General features: G+C 40.1%; 1 protein-coding gene across 1 annotated transcript in view; it reads left to right on the top strand.

Annotated features, from left to right (window-relative positions):
* The window catches only part of HSD17B12 (hydroxysteroid 17-beta dehydrogenase 12), an 82,821-nt gene that overhangs the window by 39,955 nt on the left and 16,268 nt on the right, over positions 1 to 26,598 (top strand). Inside the window, 4 exon segments of the mRNA XM_005480134.4 lie at positions 9,796 to 9,906; positions 14,555 to 14,619; positions 15,487 to 15,531; positions 25,628 to 25,662. Coding sequence (XP_005480191.2) covers positions 9,796 to 9,906; positions 14,555 to 14,619; positions 15,487 to 15,531; positions 25,628 to 25,662 — 256 coding nt within the window.

Below are 26,598 nucleotides of genomic sequence, written 5' to 3'. Positions count from 1 at the left end.
ATTTACTGCTTTCAAGTTGGTGGTTTAGTTTTACCTACACACAGATGATAAAATTGGCTCCAATTAAATGGTTTGAATTTAGAGAAATCGATTGTTTTTCCAGTGTATTCTCAAAAATTAACATTTAATTGGAATACGCTATAAGCCTTTCATACTTGGGAACTACATACATACAACCTTACATGCATTGGGAACTAATGTTCAAAACTTGGATTCTGCTACATGTCTATAAGAAAGTACAAGTTTCTTCTATAAGGAAAGAAAGATTTTTGGCAATTTTGCAAAAATCTATGTAGCTGTTTCATTCCAGTACATTTCCTCAGCCCAATGTGTAGTGTGTCTAAGTTGCTTGATCATGGTAGCTTCATCTTGAGCTACTCTCTAACCCTAAGATTTTGGTTATCATTAACTGATAACTGTCGTATTTATATTCAGGATCTCTTGTGTTCTAATACTCTGGCATGATTTTTGAGTACAAAAATGGGATGTGGTGCCAAACCCAGAAATGTTTCTTCCCCATTTCCTAGGCAGGTGGGTTTTACAGTTTTCTTCTGCTTTCTTGGTGAGCCGGTTGTGGGCAGCACCTGAAGCAGACGTGATGCTGACCCCTGTGCTTGTGCCCCATCCCTCACCATGACCCAGTGCAGCAAATGGGCCATGGTCCCATGGCAAACCTGGCCCTGCAGATGTAATACATAATTACTCACCTGCACCTCCCTTGGAGCACTTGGCTCCTTCATCTCTGCCCTGTCACTCAGATTTCCTCTCTGCTGCACCCCAGTACATCCTCCTCACATTTTGGAGTTGGCAAGTGAGAATATTTGTGTTTAATAGAGGAGGTTGAAATGCAGACAAGTTCTGAGAGGAAGGGGACATCTTTTGCACACAAATGACAAGATTCGCTTGCCTGAGCTTAACTTGAAGACTAAGTAAATCTGGCAGTTATTCTGACCTTTAGTGATCTATTTTAAGGTAAATGAATACATTTGCAGCCTTCTATCACCTGAGCCAGGTTCAGGTTGACATACTTGAAATCCTCATATATTTCTTGGACTTGACAAAATGGCTTCAAATATTTTAGACTTGTTTTGATGCACTGAAGTCACCTTTCACATAAAGTTGTAGTGTTGTAGTGTGAGGGTCTTTGATAATGAACTCTTGAATTTAATGGCTGAAGAAAGTTTCCCTTGGATGAAGTGAAGGAAGTTCTCATGGTTTTGCCTTGTGTGAGCCTCTTAGTAAAGGAGCAGTTGGTGGACACTGTAGAGAGTGGACAGAGGATTCAAACTGAATTAACTTTCATTAATTTGTTAATAAATTAAGTAGATGACCCTGATGTAAAAAATAGAGCTACTGGAAAAGGAGCTTATTTTTAATTTGGAATTTTTGTCTTCTTTAAGAAGAAGTCTGCTTCTGTGGCTGGATATTTTTCCCGCTTAATCCTTCCTTTTTTATGGTCTTCTCTTGAATTTTCTCATTGACATTTTGTCTGGATTAATTTAAAGAAATTGAACAGAATACTTAGAGAGCAACACTTGACAGATGCCCTGCAAACTACAGGATGGAGTTCTAGAACTACTTGACCTCTTAGGAGAGTTTTGAGGTAGCAGTCTGGCAGGACTACACACAGGTAAATGTTCTGCAGATGATCAGTAATATCCTTGCAGAAGGACTTCCTTCCCATATCATGTGTCAGCATATAGAGAACAGACCACGTGTCACAGGTGGTTTTAGGGATGAAAACCAGGAACTTTATTGGTCAGTGTACTTCCACAAAGTAGTAGGTGAGCTGGCAAGCTCTAGGAGATGGTGCTTTTTCACAGCTGGTAGGACTGAGTGAGTTTCTTCCAGAAATGCCAGTGTGTTTCTATGCAGTACTTACTAATAGCTAATAAACCCAGGAAGTCTAGGGAAAGGAATGTATGAAGGTTATTTAAATATAAATGCAGGACTTTGGGTTTCCTTGTCTGAATATAAACGCAGCAGAAGTAGCCTCATACTCTGTATATTGTGCCTGTACGATCAGGACTAACTCTGGGACCTAATGGTTTCTTGAGTCTTAAAGCTTTACATGTTAGGTAATTGGATCAATGGGCAGGTGACTTCCTTGGTACTTTTGAAAGCCAGAGTTGAACAATCAGGAATTGTCATCCCTGCAGATGTTTGGGGTCACTGCTGCCTCTGCCTGACAATAGTTGTGTGGGGGGATACACTGCATTTTCTGTAATACTCAGGAACATAAAGCCTGTCTCTTCTAACAACCTATCTGTAACATAAGCCTTTAGGGATGCCAAAACAAGAGCCTCTGGGCCATTGAACACCTTGTGAGCTGCAATCTATTGCTTATCACTTTCAGTGTAAAATATGCTGAACATCACATGAAAAGATAAGTATTGGATGTTTTCACATTGGATTGGGTGAAAATCTGCTTTGAAAATTTAGTTTAAAACAACTGGTAGAAGGACTATTACCAAGAGACTTAAAATCAGGCCTTTTAAGTGCCCCTGCAAGGAATAGTCTCTCTCTGGCACAAGAAGGGACTATGTGGTGCAAACAGTACTGTCTTCCTTCTGCAACTTCATTCTATGAATGTGTATTTTAGTCTTATGTCACTTTTTTAGCAGGTTAAGTTCCATTACATCAAGTCCTTTTTATCTGTCAAAGCTGTAAAAATCCCTGATAGACTTGTCTACTGAGGAAATAGTGATAATTGCTTCTATGGTTTTTCATGAATATGTTGTGCTGAGGAAAAAAAATGCTAGTTAGTAGCTCTTCATAGAGAAAGGAAACTCAGTTGATTTGTTCTGCACAACAAATTCTTTAAAAAAAATCCTTGAATATGTGAGAAATAAACAATTTTCAAATTTGTGTAGCTACTGGATAAAAGTATGCCTGCTGTAACTCTGTGCCACACTTCCAGTGTTGAGTGGGTACTCAGTTTTTTTGAGCAGTAGATGGGGACTAATTAACAATGGATTTTTCCTTACAAGTAATACTTTTGAGAAAACTGAAAACTTGTCTTTTTAAGTGCCTGACTTTGGGATACAGCAAACATTTTACTGTGGATGCTGAATTGGAGCTATAAAAGATAATGCTGAATTAGCCTAGAAACTTGTTTCCCTTTTTAAATATGCTTTAATTCAAGTACAGTGACTGACTTAAATATCTTGAAATTTACTTGAGAGTAAGGGCATAATTTCTTTTTGTTAATCCATGGTATGACACCTTTCAGTCTCTATAAGTGACACTAAGTTCTTCTTACAGTGTATTTTTTCTGGTCTTTCTGAAATTCATTCTGTTGAGCCTAAATCTGAAAAAAAGATGTTGGGTTTTTTTTTAATAATTACGGTTCTAATAAGTATATGGCTGAAGAATTTGGACTCCATTTTGCAAAAAGTGATGCAAAATTCATGTTTACATGTATACACATGTCAGGTGTACACATTGGCACAGACAATAATAATGGCATTAAGGGAAAGGAAATGTTACAGGAAGTATGGGAAATAGTCCATATGCCCTTCCTAAAGTGATTAAGTGAATGAAAAATACCTCTCTTCATGCTTAGTAACAACAAATACATCAATGAATATTTTAAAAAAATCATGGCGGGGGGGTGAAAATAGTGTTGGGGAAAGAGAGGAAGGGGAGTTTGAGAAGCTGCCTACTGCAGAATAACAACCTTCCCACGCTTCACGTTGTGCATCCCCCTGAAATAGCTCGGGCTTGTGCCCTAGCCCCTCCTTGTGCAGCCTCAGCCAGAGTGGATATTTCGGGGCTGTGCTGCAGAGAGCTATTCTGGGAGTCACCACTCCTGGCAGCTCAGCACAGCTCAGCTCAGCACGGCGCAGCGCGGGGGCGGCCGCACGTGCGGGGCCCGGAGCCCCCCGTGCCTGCACACGGGGCCGGGGGTGCGTGGGGAGCTCCGCTCGCCTGGCTGCCTGCAGGCGCTCAAACACTGCCAGCACTCGCGGGTGCAGCCCCCCTGGCTGCCAGCCTCTGCAGCTGTTTGTCACAGCCTGCTTGATTTTGTGTTTTTAGTTAGCTTGGTAATTAGAACAAGCTTGATTTAGAAAAGCTTGCAATACTGAGCATAATATTTGGGTGAATGGCCTTATTGATTGATCCTGCGTTGCTCAGAATGTGTTTCTGACTTGGTTAGTGTGTTTTAGAAATTGTAATGTATTTTGATGTAATGGAAGTCAGAGGAGAGCAAATGGAGGCAATTATTAATAAAGTGTGTTTTCCCTCTGTTTTGTAGTACTGTACATACACATTAAAAACTTAAGCACCCAAATAGCTCAATGGTTTTTGGACTTTGGCTCGGAGAGCTGAAGTCGTCTGTGAAAGCTGAGAAATGATGAACTGACTTTTGTATGTCTGTGTATATTGAAACTTAAAGTTAGCAGAACATTTAAATTAAGATCTGTCATTGTTTTACCTGCTCCACAGTTCTATGTGATTAGATTTTTTTTAAATATTCTCTCTTTTTAAGGAAGCTGTTTCTGTGAGAGAACATGTGCAACTATTGCGCTGTGTAAGGAATTCCCTGGAAGTCCTGCATGTGTACTTGAATGAAAGGAATTGGAACCTATTCCTAGAGGCTTGACCAAGTGTTCATATGCATATACTTAAAACAATCTGTGGAAACATAGCAAATACTGTTGAATTGTAGGCAGACATCTTAAGTTATGCAGGAACAGCACAGGCTTACTTTGCAACAGGTGCAACAGAGCTTCCTTTTAGTGATTTCTTTGATTATCAGTATTCGGCTTTAGAGCTTCAGACCCTTCAAAATGTTCAGAAAAAACTAGCTCTTGTTATACCCAGCTGATTTTAACATGCTTCTACATGGTGAATATATCACTGTGTAATAACAGTCTGCTACCACCAGTCTGGAAGTACTTGATACTTCTGGAAAACAAATTCCATCCCTCCATGACACTGAGTTACTTCTGTGAACTCTGAAAGTCCCAAATTGGATACATTCCCAAAATGAATGGCTCTCCCTTAAAACCAACCAAATACTTTGTAGAGCTCTCAGCAGCCACTCTATACTCTTCAATTCTTCATCTCTGTCCTGCATAGAGTACTAAAAAGCAGGAGGTTTTAATGTTTTGTTTTCATCTCTCAGCTTCTTACCCTATATTGAAAGGTTACAAACTCTGTTTCTGGAGACTGAGTGCTGGATTAGGATGAGTTTTACCACTGCAGTGATACTGGGAAGATGCCATCTTAATTTGTGGATGTAGTTGATTCTCCTTACCTAAACAAATTTGTCCTCTCCTGTATGAGGAAAAATAGAGAGCTATTTTTCTACTGCTTAGAATTTCTCACTGTCCTGAAGCTAAAGACTGAGACTTCTTTATATTTCTGCGAGCAGTTGTGTTATACTGTATCACTGTGATGGCAATATTTATATTGGCTTTGAATGTAAAGTGGTGAGATGCTTCACACTCTAGCAAGAGTTTTTAATGTCCTTTCCCTGATCTTGGAAGAACCACCTGATTACAGTGTGGGCCTTGTATCTCAAACCTCTCTGCAGAGTTGACTGGTTTTGCCTCAAGGTGCAAATTCAAGCTGTTCCAGCAAACCGCTTTGAAACAGGCGGGCCAAGAACTAATGTTATTTTATTAGGGATGAAGATCTTGTAATTTTCATGTGTCCCAGCAAGACTTTGTGTGACAGATACCCTTACACTGCTTCTCTTTGTTAAACTGAACTGCTTCTCCTGACCACCAAACTGGTGTATGTTTGCTGTTGCATCGAAATACACAGGCTGGCTCCTCTTGGGGAACCTTCTTTCAAGCGCAGTTTATCTGTGTCTGAAAACTCCCTTAGCATTTTCTTAGCCAAGAACCAAGATTTCAGGAGGGCTGCTGATTTCAATTATTTGCAAACTTAAAAATACTTTAAAACAAATTTTTAAAAAATTGAAAATGGTTGTCTCTTCACCATTTTACAGTTCTTTGTTATTATTTAGTGTAGCTCACTGTAGTTTCTAGCTTTCTGCTTTATTTTTTTTTAAATTGCAGTATGATTTTTCCCCCCCTTGATGTTCTAGGCAATGTGGTGTTATTTTGCAAGTGAATCTTTTTAGTAGACAAGGTGTGCCCTACTTCTCCTGATAGTTAAGATTAGCATTTTCCTTGCATAGCAAGACTGGATACGTTTCCTGTAAGTCAGAAATATCTGGCCTTTGGAATTAAGTTTTGCTTCACCTACTGATATTGTAACTGACGATCTTAGATGAGAAATCAGGCAGGTGTTGTCCTGTTGGCTGTTCCTCAGAATGCTTGTAAGGATTTCTTACGCTTATTTGGAATAAGTAACACCTTAGCTAAGGTTTCAAACACTATTTGGAGTCCTCTTCTGAGGATACTGAAAGTAATGTGTCCTTCAAGGGTTTGTGTGTGAAAGTGTTTGTACTTCTGTTGGTGTGAAGAATGTAGTTAAGTAGTGTATTTGTTTCCAGACTGTCTCATCTTGTATTGTGCAGAAATGCACAATGGGAATGTGACTCAGTAAGTCAGTTCTTGTAGCACTGCAAAAACAGGCACTTTTTCAGTTATCTTATATTCCCCTTTCAATGTGTGTGTTATGTACTGCTTTTGTTCACATGACCACTGTATTGGACTGCGCTGTGCCTCTGCCTCTGGAGTCTGTGTTCTTGGGTTGCTCTCTGGATCTTGGGAAGAATACGTCCCAGTATCTTCTGCAAAAGTTCACTTCATCTTTTTGTCTCGTACACTGTTTACACCAGCCTGCTCTCACTGTTGGGACTGTTGGTTCATTTAGCCTTTCTGCAGCTGTGAAAATTTGTTTATGGTCAACAACTTACTTCTCAAACGATGCTGTGATTGCAGAGGATCAGGTCTGCTTTTCTTGGTTTACCAGGATACTTTTGAGCACGGTTGGTATCTTGCTAAATTATCAGATGTCTTGGCTAAGGTAATACAGACCCTGTAAATTAGCTGGACATGTGAATGTTTAGGTTAAAACTTATTTGTAGGGTCAATACTGGTCTCAACTGAATTTTTTAGTAAATGAGATGATTAGGACACTAGTGTGTCAGAACTGGGAATTGTGGAGGAGATCTGCTGAATTTCCTTTCCCATCCTATGGATAGGTGATGACTGACCGTTGCACAACTACTGACAACCTGGTGCTTGTAATATTTAGTCTCCTGCTAAGGAGTATTTGAAATACCAGTTCCAAAGACAAAACATCAGATCCACTTTTCAAAATATCATCAGGAATGCTGGACATGCAGGCAGGTAATGGCTTTTTCAGGTCCTCTAGCTGTGGCTGCAAATACTGGCTTATACCCTTCTTTCACTCCCTGTGGCTCTCAAGTATCTCCTGGTCCTCAAGCTGAAAGCTCCATTAAGGAGTTTCAGATTTTCTCTTGGACAGCAGTAGCCCAGATACCTGATATCCTAGATACCCTGGATAAGGACATAGCCTATTTGCTTCTTTCTCTATTACTCTACATCTCAGTGTCTTTTTGGCAGATAAAATAGGAATGTGCTCTACTCTGTCTTGCAGCCCATCTGTTTGAGAACATCTTAAGGATTAAGATCAAGGAAATTCCCTTTTCCACTTTTTCATGCCGAGCAGAGTACACCTGCTCTTCTCTGCACCTCGTGCTCTGACTACTAGACCAAGTTTACACGGAAGTGACTTAATGCTATTTGCATTGTCATTTGGTTTTTCAGGTGTGTCTCATAGTCTTTTCTCTGATGTAGGGGATCCTCCCATCTATTGCAGGTTCTGGGACAGAGCACAGGTTATGAAAAAGTTACAGGATACCTGGAAGCTGTTGTGAAAGGGAAGGAAGGGTTTGATCAGCTGGTGGTATCTGCAGGGGCAAGACAGTCTTGTGTGCTTGTGTGAGCAACTTCACAAAGACCTTGTCCACTCTGGCTGTACTGGTGGGCAGCCTTCTACTTCTCACATGGTTTTATACCTTGTACTGTGCACTCTGCCCACAAAGGACGCTGCAGCTTTGTATAGGTGTATTGCTTAACTACCATAAGTGTAATGGCTCTTTGCTCATTTTCTAAAGGATCAAAGAAGGGCCTTATATAAATAGTAGTGTGAACACTGTTATTTTTATTTTCTATTTATAGTGTTATGTATAGTAATATGTATATGTTTTATAGTATTATTTCTTTTTATAGTATTCAGATTTGTCTTTGTCCTCTCAGTATCTCTGCAGTGATTTCAGGAAGCTTTAAAGATGGATTGGTAGCAATCCTAATGAAGAGTGTTTAGTATAAAAAGGACAGTACCAATTGAGCAAGTTTGTGAGAATGGTGTTTGGGTCCTTTAAACAGCTTGCATTTCACAAAGCATGTGAGTGGCAGTGACAACAGCTGCTCTCCCACAAAACAGTTAAAAATGGCATGTGTGTAAAGTGTGTGACTTGGGCTTTGCCCATCCAGTCCACTTGCACATATGAGATGAGTCTCTAATGTCCTTAATATTGCGTCCTGTAAAAAACCAAATGTGTGTGCTAAACATTACAGCAGCTGTGTTCAAAAATAGACTATTTCTATGCCCCCCCCTCCAGTGTTGAACTTGATTTTCTTCTGACGCGATCACAAGGCTGCTGCTGCAGTAGGGGCTTAATGCTATTTGCGTCGTCATTTGACATAGCAACATCTCTCAGGGGATTTTTAAACAATGCAGCTGTTCAGGAGAGATGAAGAGGTTGAGGATGGGAAAAGGAGCAGAAATAATTTCATCTGCCATTAGGGATATTGGGGGGGGAGGGGAGGCAGCGAGCAAACCAGTGAGTTCAGTAGATTCATGATTCTGCATGAATGGATGGCAGGATCATGGGAGTCACGGCTTTCCCTTGAATGGGAAGGAGCATCATGGGAATCTGGCTGCTTCTAATCTTTTTTGTGAATGATTCTTTTCCTTTAACATGGCACTGGTTTTTATGAATGGCTGGGGGCAAAGTGCTGCAAAATCCTTCTTGAGCTGTATACAGGTCCCTTAAGGAATGCTGGGGTGGGAGTCGGGTGCAGCAGAACAGAGATGCTGCAATGTTAAGCTACTGTTCTGTTCTTTTGAAGTCTGAGAGGACATTGTACTGCTTTTAAGTCAATATAATTTAGCTTGATGAAAGCAGAGTTGCTTTTTATATGAAGTATTTTTACTACGTTCCTTCTTGTTTTTCAAAATGTAGTTGCCTACGTGTATTTTTCCTGTTCTAGTAAGGCTGGAGCTGACAGCACATCAGAAGGGCTTTGGAATGATCAGATTTGAAGTTCTGCTCTTCTTGTTCACCCACACATTCTCTTTTTGGTACATGTTCAAAAAACTAAAGATTCAAAATGTTTTATAGGACCAGAAGTAAGAATGAAAAGGGAGGGCAATACAGAATTGTTTTGCTTTGTCTGAAGCAATTAATTTGCCATTTGGCTTAAGTTGAAAAAAAATGTTCTTGTCAAGCTGTACGTGAATGCTGTTGTGTACATGTGCTTCCAGATTTCTCCATTTTTCTGTTCTATGCAAAAGTGTATCATTTGCTATCTTGCCATCTTTCTTGTCTCTTACAAATAAAATGTGCAGAATCATTTGAGAATTTATGTTCTCATCAGAAGTAGCTTAATGTCATGAACTTCTGTGCAGGTAATATTAAAATTCAAGGATTCTCTTGCAGAGGTGGAAATGTTCCTGTGTAATGCTAGCTACTTAAAATGTTTTGTGAAACCTAATAACTGATACAGTCTTAATATCTGAATGGTAAACTATTTCAGACTTCTCAAAACTGTTTTATTCTAGGGGAGAAGTACAAAGTGGAAACAAAAGTCATTGTGGCAGACTTTGGAGAGAGAGAAGATATTTACAATGGAATCAAAACAGGATTGGAAGGCCTGGAGATTGGTGTTTTAGGTTTGTATCTGATCTTTCTAAATCTTTCATTGTGGTGTTTTGTCTTGACGTGCCTACTAACTTCTTCCCATATTGAAGTTTATTGAGACTAATTCACAAAAGCTATTATTTGTCTGACTAGGGCTATGTTGCTGCATGGTTGAGATGTTTTCTAGCTTGCTGTTGATACACTACATGAGATGGTGCTTGCATGTGTGCCTACTTTCTAGGAACTTATGATGTTTATCAAATGTGTTCAGTGTGTTATTCTGTGATTGTTAAAGGCCTTTGACTGCAGCTTGTGGCTGCAAACACTGTGATGTGAGCACCGGGGTTGTTGGGCCTGGAGAAGGTCCCTCTCCAGGGAGACCTTCTTGTGCTCATTCAGTACTTAAAGGAGGCTTGTAAGAAAGATGGAGACACTTTTTAGCAGGGCTTATGTAATAGGCATGTTACAAGGAGCAATGGCTTTAAGCTAAGAGAGTGTAGATTTAGATTAGGCATAAAGAAGAAAAGATACTGAAACATTGGAGCAGGTTGCCCAGAGAGGTGGGGGATGCCCGATCTCTGGGAACATTCAAAGCCAGGCTGGATGAGGCTCTGAGCAACCTGACCTGGCTGAAGATGTCTCGGGGATTGGACTAAATGACCTTTAAATGTCCCTTTTTAACCCAAACTATTCTATGATTCTATGATGTAATGCCATCTTAGATCCTAAGCAAGCTTCACATACTTATCTTAGGAGATATTCAGTTAGGCGTACAGCCCTGTGGGAGAGCCATGAACTTTTAATTACAGAGCTGTTGAAATTCAATCATTACAATAGAACATCAAGTAACTGTCTCCTGTTTCCAAAGTCCTAAGCCTTTTCTGTCCATGTTGGTAAACTGTTTCTTTTGCTGATAGGACAATATGCATGAGTATGGTTTGCTACATCACAGGAGTGTAAGTGGTGTGGGAGTCCCTGAAAAGACAAGGCAATCCCTCCAGTTACTTTGTCAAATGTGGAACTGAGGTGATTTCATGTAGGTGTTTTATCACAAGCTAAGAAGAGTTTCAACATACCAGCAGCTTACCTGAATCCTTTTTGAACAGGGGGGTAAAGGCAATTACTTATTGGTTTTCTGTTTGGTTTTTTTTTTCCCTTGGAAACATATATATTTGTGCATATCCTGTATTTCTGTGGTTAGTCAGTATAGGGATGAGAACCTGTGATGGTTAAATACATGAAAAAAATCATGTGGCTCAGACATCTACTAGAACCTGTCATCTGATAAAGCACTCCTCACTACAAAACTCGTTTTACTAATATGAAGTGCAGTAATTGGAGCTTTAACTGTGGGGTGTTTTAGGTGTATTTCAAAACAAATTTGTTATATATATGATAATAAACTGTATGAACTTTGTTGCTAGTAGATGAATCTTGTTGTCCGATGTTTGAAAAGAATGCTTAAGAAAATAGTGTATATAAAAATGCAATTAAAAAATAACATTAAAGGATAAACCCCAGAATGCTCCCTACTACTTCTAACAGACTTGAGTACATGCAACTCATGGCATCCAGCATTTAATTGCTATAAAAATTCAAAGCCATTGAAGTAACTTCAACTGCCAAGGATGTGTTTTGTGTAAAGAGTAGTTGTGACACAGCTGTGAATGCCTTGTTTCTTGTTTCTGAAGGAAATAAGTTCCAAAGAAACTTTGAAGAGTAAAATTAATGTACATTCTAATCTGTCCTGTCAAAATCCACTCAGGGACTGTAAGGCTTGCAAGCTGCCTGTCACATAGCAATTGCTGCAGACTGGTAGAGGATTTAAATGTCTCAAAACACCAGCAAACCTTTTACTGTGCTAGGTACATATCCACACTGGAAGGGTTTTTATTATTTCTTAGGCTGTGATTAGGTTATGGTGATCTACAAAATAATGAAAATCTGACTTTTTATAGCCTTGCACAAACTGGGCACCAAAGCAGTGTGTGTGTGTCAAGTTTTGTGTAAACTCATTACAGGAAAACAAAGCACATTCCTTAAACAGAGCCTGCTTCTTGCTTTTATTTGCTTGATCACCTAGGCTAAAAACATGGTAAAAATGGCAATTAAATGCTCTGGAGTTGTGTATTCCCTAGCTGAGTTCCTCTGCTTTTTTGTTTTTCTTGCAGCCATTGTCAGTGTAGGTTTACAAAAACCTCTATTCTAACTAGTCCCCTGCAGTGTTAGTAGGTCTTGTGCCCAAGATCACCAGATTACATGATATGTGGGTACTTGCTTTCCCCCAGATATAGCTGTATTAATAGCAACCATTTGCCAATGTAATTTTCCCATACAGGTGATGGCTTCTCCTGTAGGATAGTATTTCAATACTTTTATGATAATTAATCTCATGCTTTAGTGCCTTATATTTTAAATTCTGTAATATTTGTTGGAATCCAGACTGTAGCTTTTGTTGATCTGTATTTTCCATGTTAGTGTGAGGGAAAACATGGATTTAAATGAGAACAGCCATAAGGGTTGAGTTCTCGGGTTCCAGCATATTTTCTTCTTTCAGGTCTCATCTGGAACAGTAGGTATGAGAAGCATTGGTAGCACAGCACAGTTGCCAGTGATCAGTGCGGATTATTTTTTAACCTTATACTTGGAGACATAGGAGTCTCCACACATACTGCTCAAGAATGAGCTTCTAATTATGGAGTTGCACAGAGTCTAACTAAAGTACTTACAGATTGAAATCCTTGTAAACTTCTTATTTGGAAGCTTCTTCTCACCCACGTAGGAAGGCTAAAAGAGTTTGCATAATGTTTTGCTGTGTATTCAAAACAGCGTCTGTCAGTGACTTCGAACATGTGCTAGCTACAGCAATATGTTAAACAAGCAGAGGTGGGAAATCTTCCTTTTGCCATTCTTAAATAGCTCTGATCATTGAAAGGAGTTTGTGCTGGACAGTATCTTACCCTGTTGCTATCCATTTTTTTCTAGTTAAAATATGGTGGTGCAACCCAAAACCTGATTTTTAATGGTCTATTACAAACTTGCAGCAGAGATGATTGCAGAAAATGGGACCCAGTCAGCAGTAAGGGGTGTGAATTCCGTGTGACTGTCTCTGTAGCATGAATCATATAAGCATTCTAAATTTGGACAGAATTGCCAAGATTAGTCCCATAACCCTGCCACAATTCATAGCCAAAATCCTTTCTAGAGAGATGGAACGAAAAATAGTTTATTTTTGGATGAAAAGAAGAAAAAAATTTGGTTCACTCTGGCAGTAGCCAGACTGTATCATCTTCCTTTTAAAAACTTTTCACTCTTTCTAAATATAGCAAATGTCTGCTAGGATTTTGCCAACTCCATGTTCCCCTCAATTCCTCACCTCAATTTTTAAAGGTTATCTAAAAGTTAAAAATTTGAAACACACAGCATGACTAATGAACTTCCATTTGTACACTAAGATCTGGACTAAAAAAGCTTGAGGGAATTCCGAATGAAGTTGGCATACTTTGCCAGAATCTCTTCCTCCTGTTTCTTGCACATCCTGCATCTCTGTTGATACCTAAATTATCTTTCAGGCTGGGTCTTAAAACGATAGCTTTTGGCACAGATGGGGGGCTATTTTATTTTATTTTTTTGAAAAAGGCATCCGTGCCTTTTGACGACGTTTCTTGTCCCCGTGCAGACTCCTGCCTGGAGGTGCCCAGTGCTGCTGAGCATACACAGCACTTTGGGATTCTCTGGGGTGTAAGACACTATATAAATGTAAAATGTTGCCACAGCAACCACATGTCACGCGATTCACTTGCGTAAGATGAACAACAGATACTTAGGAAGCGGAGATCCCTTTTGGTTGCTGCTTTTTGTCTCCATATCAATGTGCTCTGTGGAGTTCGAGGCTGCAGAGCAGCTCTGTTTTCGAACAGAATTCGAAGTTTTCTCCTGTTGGGGCTGGGATTTAGAGAATGGGTTGTTGGTTTCACGTCCGAGAATAAAACCGTGCCAGTGTAAAGTATTGGAAAACCCGAACCGAGGAGGTTTGAGTAATTGGGTGCAGGTGCGGGGTGACGGGGAGGAGGGTTTCCCGCGGCAATCTCCGCGCAGGGAGGCCGGGCAGCGCTCCCCGCCGGCGGCTCCCCCTCCCCCGCGGGGCGCGGCGGCGCTCGGGGCGGGGGGCGCGGGACGCGCCGCGCTGGGCTCTGCTGCCACCTGCCGGCCGCGCCGCGCACTGCGCCGCGCACTGCGCCCCGCTCCCCGCCCCGCCGCGCCGCTGCCTCCGCGGGGAGTGCGGCTGGGCTCGGAGCGCGCTTTGGGTATTGATTTATCGGGAAAAAGGTGTGAAACGGCTTCACCGCTGTCCGCCACGCAGCTGCTCTCTGCCTCGACACCCCGCAGACACCCCCGCTGGGGGCAGAGGCAGCGCCGTGCCCCCCGCGCTGTGGGGCGGGGATGCGAGGTGCTGAACTCGGCAGCTGGTGAACAATGCAGAATTAACGCTCACGCATGAAAATGGCCCGTCCGTGTGCTCCCGCCCTCCACCGCGGGCACCCGGGGATACTGACACTGAAGGGAACTCGGCCAAAGCACTTAGAATGTCATAAATGCAACATTTTAAGCATTTAATTGCTTGAAAATTGCCATTAATCAGGGGGCATCCATGTGATCTCATTCATCCTTCTCTTTCAGTCAACAATGTGGGAATATCCTATGCTTATCCTGAATATTTTATTGATATCCCAGAGCTGGAGAAGGTAAGTGCTTTTGTGGTACCTTCTAGTGTTCTACTGGGGTTAGCAGATATTTCAGAAGTATTTAGGTTTGATTAAGGAACCCACATAATGAGGTTTTCTGGTTAGAATTAAGTGTTCAAAAGCTTGGAGATTTCCATAAGCAGCATAACACAATGCTGATGATGGCAGTCTCACTTTTTGGTGGTGTTCTTTACGTAGTCTTCCCTGCTGCTTCTGCTCCTGTCCCTGGTCTCATCTGCCTGTTGTTTATGGGCTGCTTTAGCTTGTGCTGGAGCGCTTCGTATGTGACTGAAGGGGGGGAGCAATTTCATGGATGAAAGCTGCATAGTCCATAACACTTAAAAACTTAATGTGACCATTTTAGACAGTTCATAATGTAGGGACAATCTTGGTTGTACTGGATATGTAGAAAACTCTGATTAGGAACAATTTCACTGGTGCGTGATTTTCATTCTGAAACCCCTGTAGCTTACTGGGTCCACTGTGTTTTCTGCTTAAGTGTTGCTAAATATATCTGAATAAACTTAAAGTCACTGAAATGGTGAAGAGTAAAATAAGTAGTTAATTTTAAAACACATGTCAAAAGTAAGAATTTATTGAAATTCATAAGTACTGAATAGTTAGGAAATAGTGTCAGTGTGATACCCCTGTGTGGTTCTATATTTAATGCAAGTCCCTAATCAGGGATGAAACCTGACCAAGAGCAATTCATAGACTGCTTTGAAAGCTTGTCACTGTTCCCGATACTTTAGCAGGTAGGCAAGGAGAAAAGGCAGATAATTTATCCTGGCACTTAAGCCCAGATGATGTATAAATATTGTTCAAATAACTTGAAATGAGTAAACCCAAAACTTTGTTTTCTTGCAGACGATCGACAAAATGGTTAATATTAACATCATGTCTGTTTGTAAGGTAAGTTAGCAACATTTCTTGATAATTCAAAACCAGAAAACAAAACTCAGTTGTCTGAGGGAATCACTTTGGCCTGTTAGGCTACAGGTTCACTTTTTGTCTTGGAGAGAAACCCAGCGGTTCTAATTGTAATATTGGACTGTTCTGATTGGTGTGTGAAATGTAATTTGTTGCAAAGATGCCTATTAGCTATTTGAAAGGAGCAAGGTAAGTATATAAAACAGCACCTAATGCTTTTTGACAGTTGTGCTACTAGTCCTTGTAAATGCTTCTTTCTTCCTCCTCTGCATCTGTGTTTCTTGGGGTGGGCAGCCCTTATCTCTGCAAGTCTAAGGTTTTTGTACACTACAGTCAGAAGGTGCTTCATTTTTTCCTGCAAAATAAATGAGCAAGAGGGAAAACCAAACTCACAGAAGCATGCATTAACTTTACTTCAGAAGTTACCTTCACTTTTGGATATTGAAACTGAAGGTTTTATTGAGAAGAAATCAGCATGACTTGAGGCTAAAACATATGGCTCTTCTCTTGCTGGTTAACATGAGGCTTGTTCAGAAATAAGATTTTCATCTTAGTATATCAAAGCTTAAAAAGGACAGAGCAAATAGTTGCTTACACGCCACAGGGATGCTGTTAGTGTGTTAGCAGTGTGTGCTGATGGAACTCCTCGTGACTATTGGCTGCTAAACCTTCTGTATACAGAATACACTGCATAACAGTGTATCTCTGTCACTGAGGGTTAACCTTCTGCCTCAAAGCTAAAATGTTAGAGGTTTCAAAGATGGCTCTAAAGATTTTTTTGCAGCTCTTCTGATTAGGTCAAGTACTAAATTCATCTAGTACATTTCTTTTGGTGAGTCTAAACTCTGGTTTCCATGTGAGGAGGCACAGCACCTCTTAAAACAATGCTTTAATAAGATTCTCACACTTTATTAAAACACAGACAAACAATGAAAATGCAGCCGTTGCATGACTGAATGGGAGTTGGTAATGCAAGCTCTTACATCTGTGTGTGTTTGATTTGACATCTCAGAACTACTTGCTGGAAAGTTAGAAATGCTCTTAACAGTGAGTCTTCAGAAGCCTTTCACCTGGAAAATGACTGTGAGCCTGACAAGTAGATTTTCCAGTTGACCAAGAAGGACAATCCGTGGTGTTTTGTTGTCCCCCTACAGGATTTAATCAGAAAAGTCAGTTATTAATGAGTTTTCTCTCAAGGAAAATTTCTCTTAAGGAAGTCATTTAAGTTAACAGAGCTGCATCAGGTGCACATCTGAAGAAGTGTCATGCACAGACCTCCTCTGCTGAGGTGTGAGGTCTGTGCTGTGCCAGCAGAGGGAGTGCACTATTCAGTGATAAAAGAATTTGGGGTGTCAGTCTTCCTGGGAACATTTTGTTAGAGTAGAAAAGTTACAGATGAACTACTTCAATGTGTATTTCTGAAGATGGGAAGGTAGAGTAGTAGTTTAATTCAGCATACACCTGAAGTTCCAGAGATGCAGCTAGACTGTGTTGTTTTCCAAAGTAGACTAATGCTTTAGTTGTAGTGTCAGTGTTTATCAACAATTTTACAAAATTGTCATACAACTTCTTGTAAAATTTGCATCCTCTCAACCTCTTCAGATTTCTAAAATGGCTATTTTTGCACATGCAGAAACTTACTCAAGATCTGCTTGCTGAGTGTTAATAGTATTTTTGCTTCTGTTTGAAAACTTTTTCCTTGACTGTGAATAACTCCTGTTACTGCATTTAATCAGAATTTGAGCATAAGATTCCAAGCTTGCAAATGTTTTCTCCTGCACAAGCGTGTTGTGTAATTAAACAGTAGGCATGCCAGATGCTTAGTGTTTTGGGGAGAAGAACACATTAGAGATGTGTGCCATCTGTAAGACACTTTTTCAGGAGAACCCATAGAACTAGAGAATCATGGTAGGAAAAAAATAAATTTATGAGAAGTCTGTGTATGGTTTTATGCAGACTTTTAGGATGTAATCCTGTGAATATTTAGTTCTGTTTTTAAGAACTAGTTCTGTTTTTGAGGTTGATACCATCTCTTTTTCATATATATGTGTGTGTATGTTTTTAAAAACAGTAATAAAAATATTATCTCTTCTTATCTGACTAATAACATCAAATTTGTGATGGAAGAGAGCACAAGTTCTTAGGCAAGAAGCTGAAGGTCAGCTGAAGTGTGAAAGTACAGGAGAAGCAGAGCTACTACCTGTTCACACTCTACCCACAGTATCTCCAGATCCTTCAGAGTTGGCATATAACTTGTGCTGTTATTTTCTAGAGCATTGGCATCCACTTCCTTGCCTTTTGGACCAGCCTTTCTCAGAGCCTAAAAGATGCTGATATCCCTGTCCTTTCAGTAACCTGCACCATGTGCCATCAGCAGCACCTTTTGGACAGCACAACTCTTCTGGTGTGTGTGTCAAGTAGCTCCAGTTCTGGCTGAAACACCCCTTGGACTTGCAGTAGGAAAGTCTGGATAGCTAGCACAGAAATGCTGAAATCTGTTTTATTGCTCTAAGTATAGGCAGTTTAGAATCCTCATGCTCATCCCCTAACTTTTTGATCCATCTTTTTCTTCATTAGTCAGCTCATTGGAGTTCCTAGGGGATATGCAGCGTGTGAGAAGGGGTTCACTGAGAGAGAAGACAAGATCTTCACCTCCCAGGACAAATTTGCAGCCTAGATGGTCCTGCTGTTCAGTATTTTTCCCAGCTGCAAAGTATCTAATACTATGGAATTTTGGCAGCTGTTCTGAAAATTTGTTTCCAGTCAGGCTTTTTAAAATCTCTGTCTTTCCCAAATCCTCTTCCATGCTCCCCTGCCTGCCCCCATCACGTCCTTAGAGCACTGTTGGATTAGATCATCCATGAACCACGAAGTCATACAATTTTGGGGTTCACTCAGTCTGGCAGGAAGTGTTGATTACAGTGATGTGCCTTTAAAGCACCCTGTACATCACTGAAGATAAGCCACATAAAACTACTTGAAACATGGTGGAAATCTCATGTCTTTTAAAGTGCTGGTTAAAAATTTGACAAAATACCATCCTCTCCCTCAGCCAAAGTAGATGCTTTTTAGGCAGTCTGGGCAACATCACATTTTTATGGTGATGTGCAGTGCGGGAGTTACTCTGGTCTTCCTATAACACACAAAAAAATAAGTGTTATGGGTCTTGATGCCATAAATAGCACGAAGATTTTTCGTTTGTGGTATTTTCTCAGGAGAGCCTGAGACTTAATACAGTCGTATACAAGGATTGAATTGACAAATAAATGAGGAAGATGATGAGGTAGTATATGTAGTTTCATGGTTCTTGTCATAGTCTCATCTCAAGCTTCTGGAGGCATTTAAATAACAGAACTTTAATGATTGTTGGTAGCAGTTCAGGTAATGTGAGTTTGTATTACAACTTTTGGATATCTTTTTGCATTTTGAGACACAAATATTAGTGGCATTGAGTGAAATATTAGGTCAAAATCCCTGGGTTTTTTCATTAACCAGCAAGTGTTCAAGTGTTCATGTTTCATCTTCTTGAGTTGATTCATCTTTGTATTTTACAGCCTTTAGTTTCACTTGGGAAAACAAACTTGGTTTGGCTGTTGGCTTAATGTCCTGAAAGGCAAGGGTGCTAGAACTGCTGTCCAGTGGAAAGAGTGGGTAGGTAATGAGCACAGAGAAGAGCTTCAAATGCTTCCAGGAGCCCTTGTTTCTCCTTTGAAAGCTGCAAGAGTTACTTGCTATGGAAGGAACTGCAAGTTTGTTATTTCTTTTGCAGCATCACAATATGCTAACTGCATTGGGAGTGAGGCATAAGCTTATGTTCTCTTGAAAAATAAGCAGGACTAAATAGTTGAGGGAGTACTGGCTTAGCGGTTGATTAAGCAAGGAGCTGAATTGGTTTGCAGGCTATTATATTGTGGGGGGATGCAAATTTTAGGCTTGCAGGCCAGGCTTTGCTTGGAAATTAGCATTAACAGATGAAGCAGTAGAGTAAATTATGTCCATGTCCATCCCTTGTGTCTGTGGTAGTTGTCATGTTGATGACTTCACTCATGTTTTATACTGAGTGTCAATGCAAAAGGCTAATAGGCCTTACTACATCACGGATTTTTGTTGTCATATTTGAGATGCTTTTAATTTTCTCGAGATTTTAGAATACTTAAATACTTCATGTTTAACTGAGAGATCTGCTGTCAGCTGCCCCCTTAATGGAGGAGAAGTAAGAGGTGAATACCACCAGGCTGTGAATCCCAGGCAGGACGTGGAAATGACTACTAGAAAGTCTGAAACTGAGTTTAGGAAAGAAAGTAACAACAGAATCCAAAACCAATATAAAATTGAAAGGAGGAGCAGAAGTTTAGTGTATTTGAGAAAGAAGGGAAATATTCTTATGCAGGCCTGTATGTAGAAAGAAGAAAAGCCTAGGGAGCAGCAAACCTGAAAAGACAGTAGGAAATGGCATCTGTCTCTCTCCAATGTGTGTTCAGATGGGCTAGTGCAGCCTAAGACTGCATCTGTAAAGGTACCTTACCAGAAATCAGGTGGTAGTCCCCTGCAAGAACCCTATGTGAATTTTTGTATTTGTGGAAAGGGTCACAGTAAGTGGAACAAAGTTCTGAGGACAGTGGCAACACTGACTTGTAAGAAGAGATCACTCTGTGTGTGTGTATGTATTCCAGTCTAGCCAAGAGATTTTTTACATTTATATACAAAGTCACAATCAAAGAAGGGGTTGATGATTTGGCCAAGTACATAATAGGAGTTTAAAACAGAGAGGGACAGTTACCAGTGCTTGGAAAACAAGTAAGCCTCCTGTGAAGGTGGTCATGCATATCATTCAGATGGTCCAGAGGGAGAAATTCAGTGGTGTGGTTTCCCACCTTGCTGACTTTGAACTTGAGAGTGTGATACACAGAAAGCTGTAGCTACAATAAATACTTTTAAGCAATAGTCAGAGAAGCACTGAGGGGTTTTGTTCAAAGTACAAGTAACTTGGGGAAATTAAGGAAATCCTATACTTCTGTGGCTTTCTGTAGATTTGGGGTTGCCACAAACACATATTTTGCCTCTTGAAAAGAGAAGCAAGTCCAGCCTTATTATTTGAGCTGTCTTTGTCCTGTGTAAAGCACAAGAGGAGAAATATGCTTATTTTGACAGCTTTCAGTTTTTAACTTGACTCCAAAAGTTTGTGGCTCTAAACAGGGACAACTTTCTCTTGTAAAACTGTTGCTCAGAGGAAAGTCACTGAAAATGAACATGCTTTGTTACTTTCACACTTCCCTTTTTATGTCTGGTGCCCCTGACATGGCCACATGGGTTACTGTGTGAGTTGAACTGACCTCACGTTCTTACAGTAGGAAAAAGCTGACCTTGCTAGTTTTTACAAATATAAATAATTCTTGTTTGGCTTGAGGTATGAGCTGCGTTAAGAAGTTACTGTTTCAAGAGAGACACATTAAAAAACTTTATAGATGCTGAGAATAGACCTCACAATCAATTTAAATGCCAGTGCATGAGAACAGGTCCTTAGATTTTTAGTGTACCCTCTGTGTACAAGGGTGCCAGTTAATTTTGTTAAACAGGCACTGCATCTGTGAGCTTGTGTGAATCTTCTGCCCAGACACTCTGGACTTGTCTCATGGCAGCAGTGATGTTTTTGTACATGAGTGGGTGCACCACAGGGAATTCCTGATCTTTAAAAAGTTATGTTGCTCTGTGTTGTTAAAATTTCACCCCAGGTTTTTGAGTGAGGGAAGCTTCTTAGCTGCATAGCACTGTAGCAAACTTGTCCAAATTCTCCAGCCTCACCCTTTTTTTTTTATTTGTATAGCTCTAGTTACAGAAAGGGTACCATTATATTCTTTTGAAGTGGAAAGAATGACTTGCACTTGTAACATCATAGAATGACTTGTCTTTATGATTTATATTTGTAAATATACAACTATGGTGTTAGATTTCTGGTGTTGTGTAACAGTTGTTATAAGGTCATAGGGTGACTTTGAATATTTATCTTACCATTTCCTTCTTTATTTTAGTCGTCTGAGTAACATCACTTGAAAAATATAGAAAGTTTTGCATATTATTATTCTTTTCAAAGGCTCTATTTCTGAGCTATTGATTGGACCAGATTGAGAAACGACTACAATGCAGTGATAACTAAGAATCTGAGGTTTTCTTCTGAAGAAAAATCACTGGAAACCCATGGTTATGACTTCCAACTATATTTGCTGGTCCTCTAATTGCAGCTTTTAATTGTAGTGCCTGCTTTAGAACATAAATCTAACCATAAGTCTGTGCATCCTTGTATTTGCAAGTAGGAATCTTTGCTTTGTTAGGGTAAAAGTGGTGTTACTTTTTCCAGAGCTAGAAGGTAGAGGACAGGTTTGGTAAAGAAGAGTGGACAATGCAACCAGTGCTTGCCAGGAATGTAATAAATGCAGTTGAAAGGACATAAGGAAATGATAGCTGCCTATAAAAGATTATTGAATTGGTCTGTAATCAATCTCTACTTAAAGTTAGCATCCTGGAATTTGAGATCTGGATAGGTAGGTGTGAAAGAAGTTGACTTAAAAACAAAGCAATCCTCCTAACCAAAGGAACTAAGCCCCCAAACTCTGTGGTAGCATTTTGAGTGTACATGAAATAATTGGAAAACACACAAAAAACATAGAGTGCACCAACCACTCTTCATGGTTGTGTGCTAAACATAACTTTTAGCCAGACTCTGTAAAATATCAAAGATTAAGAATTTCTTGTGCTGAGTAATCTGTCCTGAACCAGTTTGTCAGATGCACATGCTCACTCTGCTCTAATGCAAATTTTCAGAAAGGAAAACCACTTTGTTTTAGATGAGCAGTTTTCATGTAGCCTAACTGCTTGTCTGGAATTACCTGAGTTTTCATTCATACTTCCAACTGTAGCACACATTTCTGTGGAATAGTATTCCTTCATAAAAATGGTTACGTGAAGGAAACCTAACCATACTCAGTAATCACCAACTGAAGGCACTCTTTTTAGGGTATCTCCCAACCTCTCCTTTAGGCTTCCTGACACTTCCTTCTGCCTGTATTAAATTGTCTTCCAAGAGACAAACACTACTGTAAAGTTCTCTGACATCCTGCATGCAAATTCCTATAGATTGACTTGCAAGGCTCTGCCATTTATGAGCTACACACCATTACAGAATTGACTATCTCTAAACAAGATCTAGCTGAAATTTACATTCTTTATCTGGGAGATATTTATTCAGTTCTAGATGCTTTGGTTTTGAACTGCCATTTTTCATAATGTCATGTCTGATAGTACAGCTGTTGAAGATGAGTGTTAACCAGTTTGGCTGTTTTGGATAAGGATCTTACAATGCATGCAGGGGTAGACACCACTGACACCATTGTTAGTGATAAAACTACATTTCTGCTACTGATTGTTTTATTTGAATTAATGCTGAAAATATTTTACATGTGTGTAGAGTGTATAAAATTTCCAGACCTGAGGATGGCTGCAGAATACCCTGCCAGCATTTTTCCAGTCGTGCACTTTGAGTGTGCAGTTGGCTGGGTCAGGTGAGTCTGACTCAGAGTGCTGCCTTCTGTTATCCTGCTCTTTAAAAATAACAGTATTTTCACATCAAGGTACTGACTATTCATAAATATATTTTTTCACACATCACAAGGTATAAAAATACTGATATAAATTTTTGCCCTATTTCACAGAATTTTGAAATTCCCTCAAAATAAGAATTTTAGTAAAACAAAGGGAAGTGATGTTGAGTATAAAATTCAGTTTTGCCATCAGTGTTTTTCTGTGGAAGGGAAAAAAATTGACTGCTGTTCAGCTGAACTTTAGAAACAAACCATTTAATGCAGTTGGTAGTGAGAGACTTCTCGATTTCTCCTCAAATTGTGTATCTATTGTTGTATTTCAGCTGTCAGTGGCTTCATATTTTTTTTTTATTTTATGTAACTCTACCAATTATTGTAGCATATTTTAGTAGCCAGCAGGTTTGTGATAAACTGTTAGAGCTGCTTGGTGGGTTGCAATTTGGATTTAGACCATGAATGCATTTGTGTGGATTTATGACAAAGTTTCAAATGTGGGGTCTCCCCTACACTACTGGGAAATTGTGTACTGGTTTTTCACATCATTTATGGGTTGCCTAAGGGAAGGCAGTTCCAGTCCACGTCCATGTGCCAATCTGTGGAGATGATATGCAGCATTCCACTGCCCTGAGAGGCAAGAAACAGTATGCTGCTTTTTGCCAAGGGATCTGTGGAGGAGATCATAAAACTTGGATCAGATAAAAGCTCTTCCAATCTTGAGCCAGTCTTAAAATCAGCCCAAATCATTCTTTATCCTTGAAGATTAAAATAAATAGTTGTTTCTACATCTCTTTTGGAGCATTAGTGTATGAAAAAGCTCATGTATACTTAAACTTAATACCAGAGGGTTTTTTGAAGCTGTATCAGATCTGTTTAGCTTGTTGATGCTTATCAGCTCTGAATATTTAGTTTGACTTCTGGGGCAGTGCTGACAGCACTGTGTGTCAGCAGCTGACTTCATGAAAGGAAGGCCTGTTCAGCTCCTGCCTGTACAGTCCCTTATCAAAACTGTCATGCAGTGTGGCTGATGGCAGAATCTATTCTAAGGGAGAAATGCCAATAAAATGGAAAACACAGCCCTTCTCTAGCACTTTCTTTGTGTGTCAGTTGCAATCAACTGAGATTGTTTTCTTTTGTGTTTTTTTTCTCCCTTATTCCTGATGTTTTATAATTAAAAATAAAAACAAACAAACAATAAAACCTCAAACCCAGATTGAGTCATATGTGAGGGCTAATGCAGTGGTGATAATAAAATGAGTAGCTTCCTACAATAAAATTTGTTTCTTTGTAATCAAAGTGCTTGCAGGTGTTTTGTGTGCCTGTATATGCTGATTTCTTTTGTGTGTGTTTTTCTTCCCATACTGTTCAAATATTCAGTGTTTTATTTTAAGCTATCAAGGTAATTTTGGGATCAGTGAAAGTATCATTATGTTTTGGTGTGTACTGGTTTTAGTATTTTATTACCCACCCCCTCCATGTTCTCAAAAACTTTGTTGGAACACCTTTTATATGTCAAATGTGGTAGCAGTTTATTTTTCTTGTGTGCTCTGGCTTTGGTGTCAGTGGCAATTATTCATAGGCTTACATGGGGCAGGGCTGAATTTGGCAAAAGGAGAATTTTGATAATATTTCAGGAAGGCAGAAGTTTTGGATTTAAATTGTGTTTTAGGATGGTAGTAATTAGTAGTATGAAAATTAACTATTTTACACTAATTAGAATTTTGTCCAAGTTTGGATCAATGCTTAATTTGTTTCCCTTGTCAGAGAGGCTCTGTCTGCAACTGTGAATCTTGTTTTAGGATTACTGCTCAGGAGAATCCTTCAGCCAGCTTGTAGATGGATTGCTCAGAGTCATAATAAAGGCAGGAGTTTCCAAGGCAGTGAGGAGGCTTGCCAGGTGACTTTTCTCTTGGAGATGTAGTTTTTCCAGTGTGAAAACACCTGGGTAATCAGCAAAAAATATTTTGCAGTCTTAAATGTTTTCTGTAGTTAATAATATGTTCGCTAGTTCTGTCAGTGCTCTTGCTGCTCCATAATTTGTCTTAAACTCAGCAGTTCAGTAAGCCTAGGTAAAATGTATTGGATAATGTTTTGAATCTTGGCATAGGTGGTAAATTTAGTCAGACTCGAGGAAGACAGGTGTTTTTTTCAGGGAGAGAAAGATGGTACCTGTACTGTAGTACTCTGGTTTTTAACGTTCTGTAGAGGCCATGGATGCTGCAGAGTGGTGAAGACATTTGTTTTATTTACTCTTGTGCTACTACCTAGATGGGTTCACCAGATTCAGTGCACGCACTACTTGACAGAGCCAAGTTATCCAGGTAGAATAAAAATAAACTGCCTACGCAAAGTATGGTCTCTGCTTCCCGAGCCGTGCTTGGGGTGGAGGGGGTGGCAGCTGCTTCTGTGAGGCAGGGAGGCTTCCCTCGGCCCCTGGCTGGCTGCTGTCTGCACTCTCAGCCATCACCAATGTTTTCCTTTTGCAGATGACACGATTGGTGCTGCCCGGCATGCTGGAAAGGTGAGTCACACTAACACTAACCAGACAAAGTCATCATTATTTATAGGGGAGAATCCTTTCTTGAAAAATTCATTACTGTGACTAATCAGCCTAGTCTCCATGTTTTAATGGCAGAGTAATGCTGGGTGAGTCACGCTGATGGTGCATGAATCATCAGACGGTGGAAGCCTTTTCCACTCGATTCCCTTTTTATTTTTCCTCTCCCTTCTCCACTGTTGTGGTGATTCCTTTTAGAACAGAATTAAAAAGCCCGTCTGACTCATCAGCACTAACTCAACAACCTGCTATTCTGAGGGGGTGGTTACAGTTCCTGGGAATAACCTTCTTAAGGCTATTTCTCTAAGTCATTGTAAGTAAAATGGATGCAAAGAATATGTTCTCATTATACAGTAGGAGGTATATTGAGGAAAGGCTGTGATCATTTGGAAGAATAGAATTGAAGACCAGCTCTTTAGAATAACACACCACTGTCAACAGGGAAGACATGTACTGACTTCCCAGCTAGCTCCCAGGTGAAACCAAAAGGTTCATGATTTCCATTTAGTCTCCCTGCTGGCTGTTTGCCAATCTCTCTTGGGGTGCTAACCCTGCCTTGCTGGGATTTGCCCTGGATCAGGCTTGAGCCGTGTTCACAGTACTGGGGAAAACTCTGTAGAACCATGCAAACGAATAGGCAGGAGTCGTCCCTATGTGGGGCAAGCCTCCAAATCTAGCCAAGATGATGAAAAAAAAGGGTTTATTTTTTGTTGTCCCACTGTCTGAGAGTCTTCAGTGCAGACGAGAATTCAGTTACTCTCATGTTGCACAGATACACAGATGTTTCACTTTAAAAACAAAGCTTCTTCCTGGGTGCAAACTGTCAGAGCCAGCAGTCAGTATGGGAGTCAGTGTCTAGCACATCAGGAGGATGGTGAGCTAAGATTTTTACTTAGCCAA

Source organism: Zonotrichia albicollis, chromosome 6, assembly GCF_047830755.1.
Source record: "Zonotrichia albicollis isolate bZonAlb1 chromosome 6, bZonAlb1.hap1, whole genome shotgun sequence".
NCBI classification, from domain to species: domain Eukaryota; kingdom Metazoa; phylum Chordata; class Aves; order Passeriformes; family Passerellidae; genus Zonotrichia; species Zonotrichia albicollis.
Note: the sequence above shows the minus strand (reverse complement) of the source record. Positions and strands in the feature narration are given on the sequence as shown.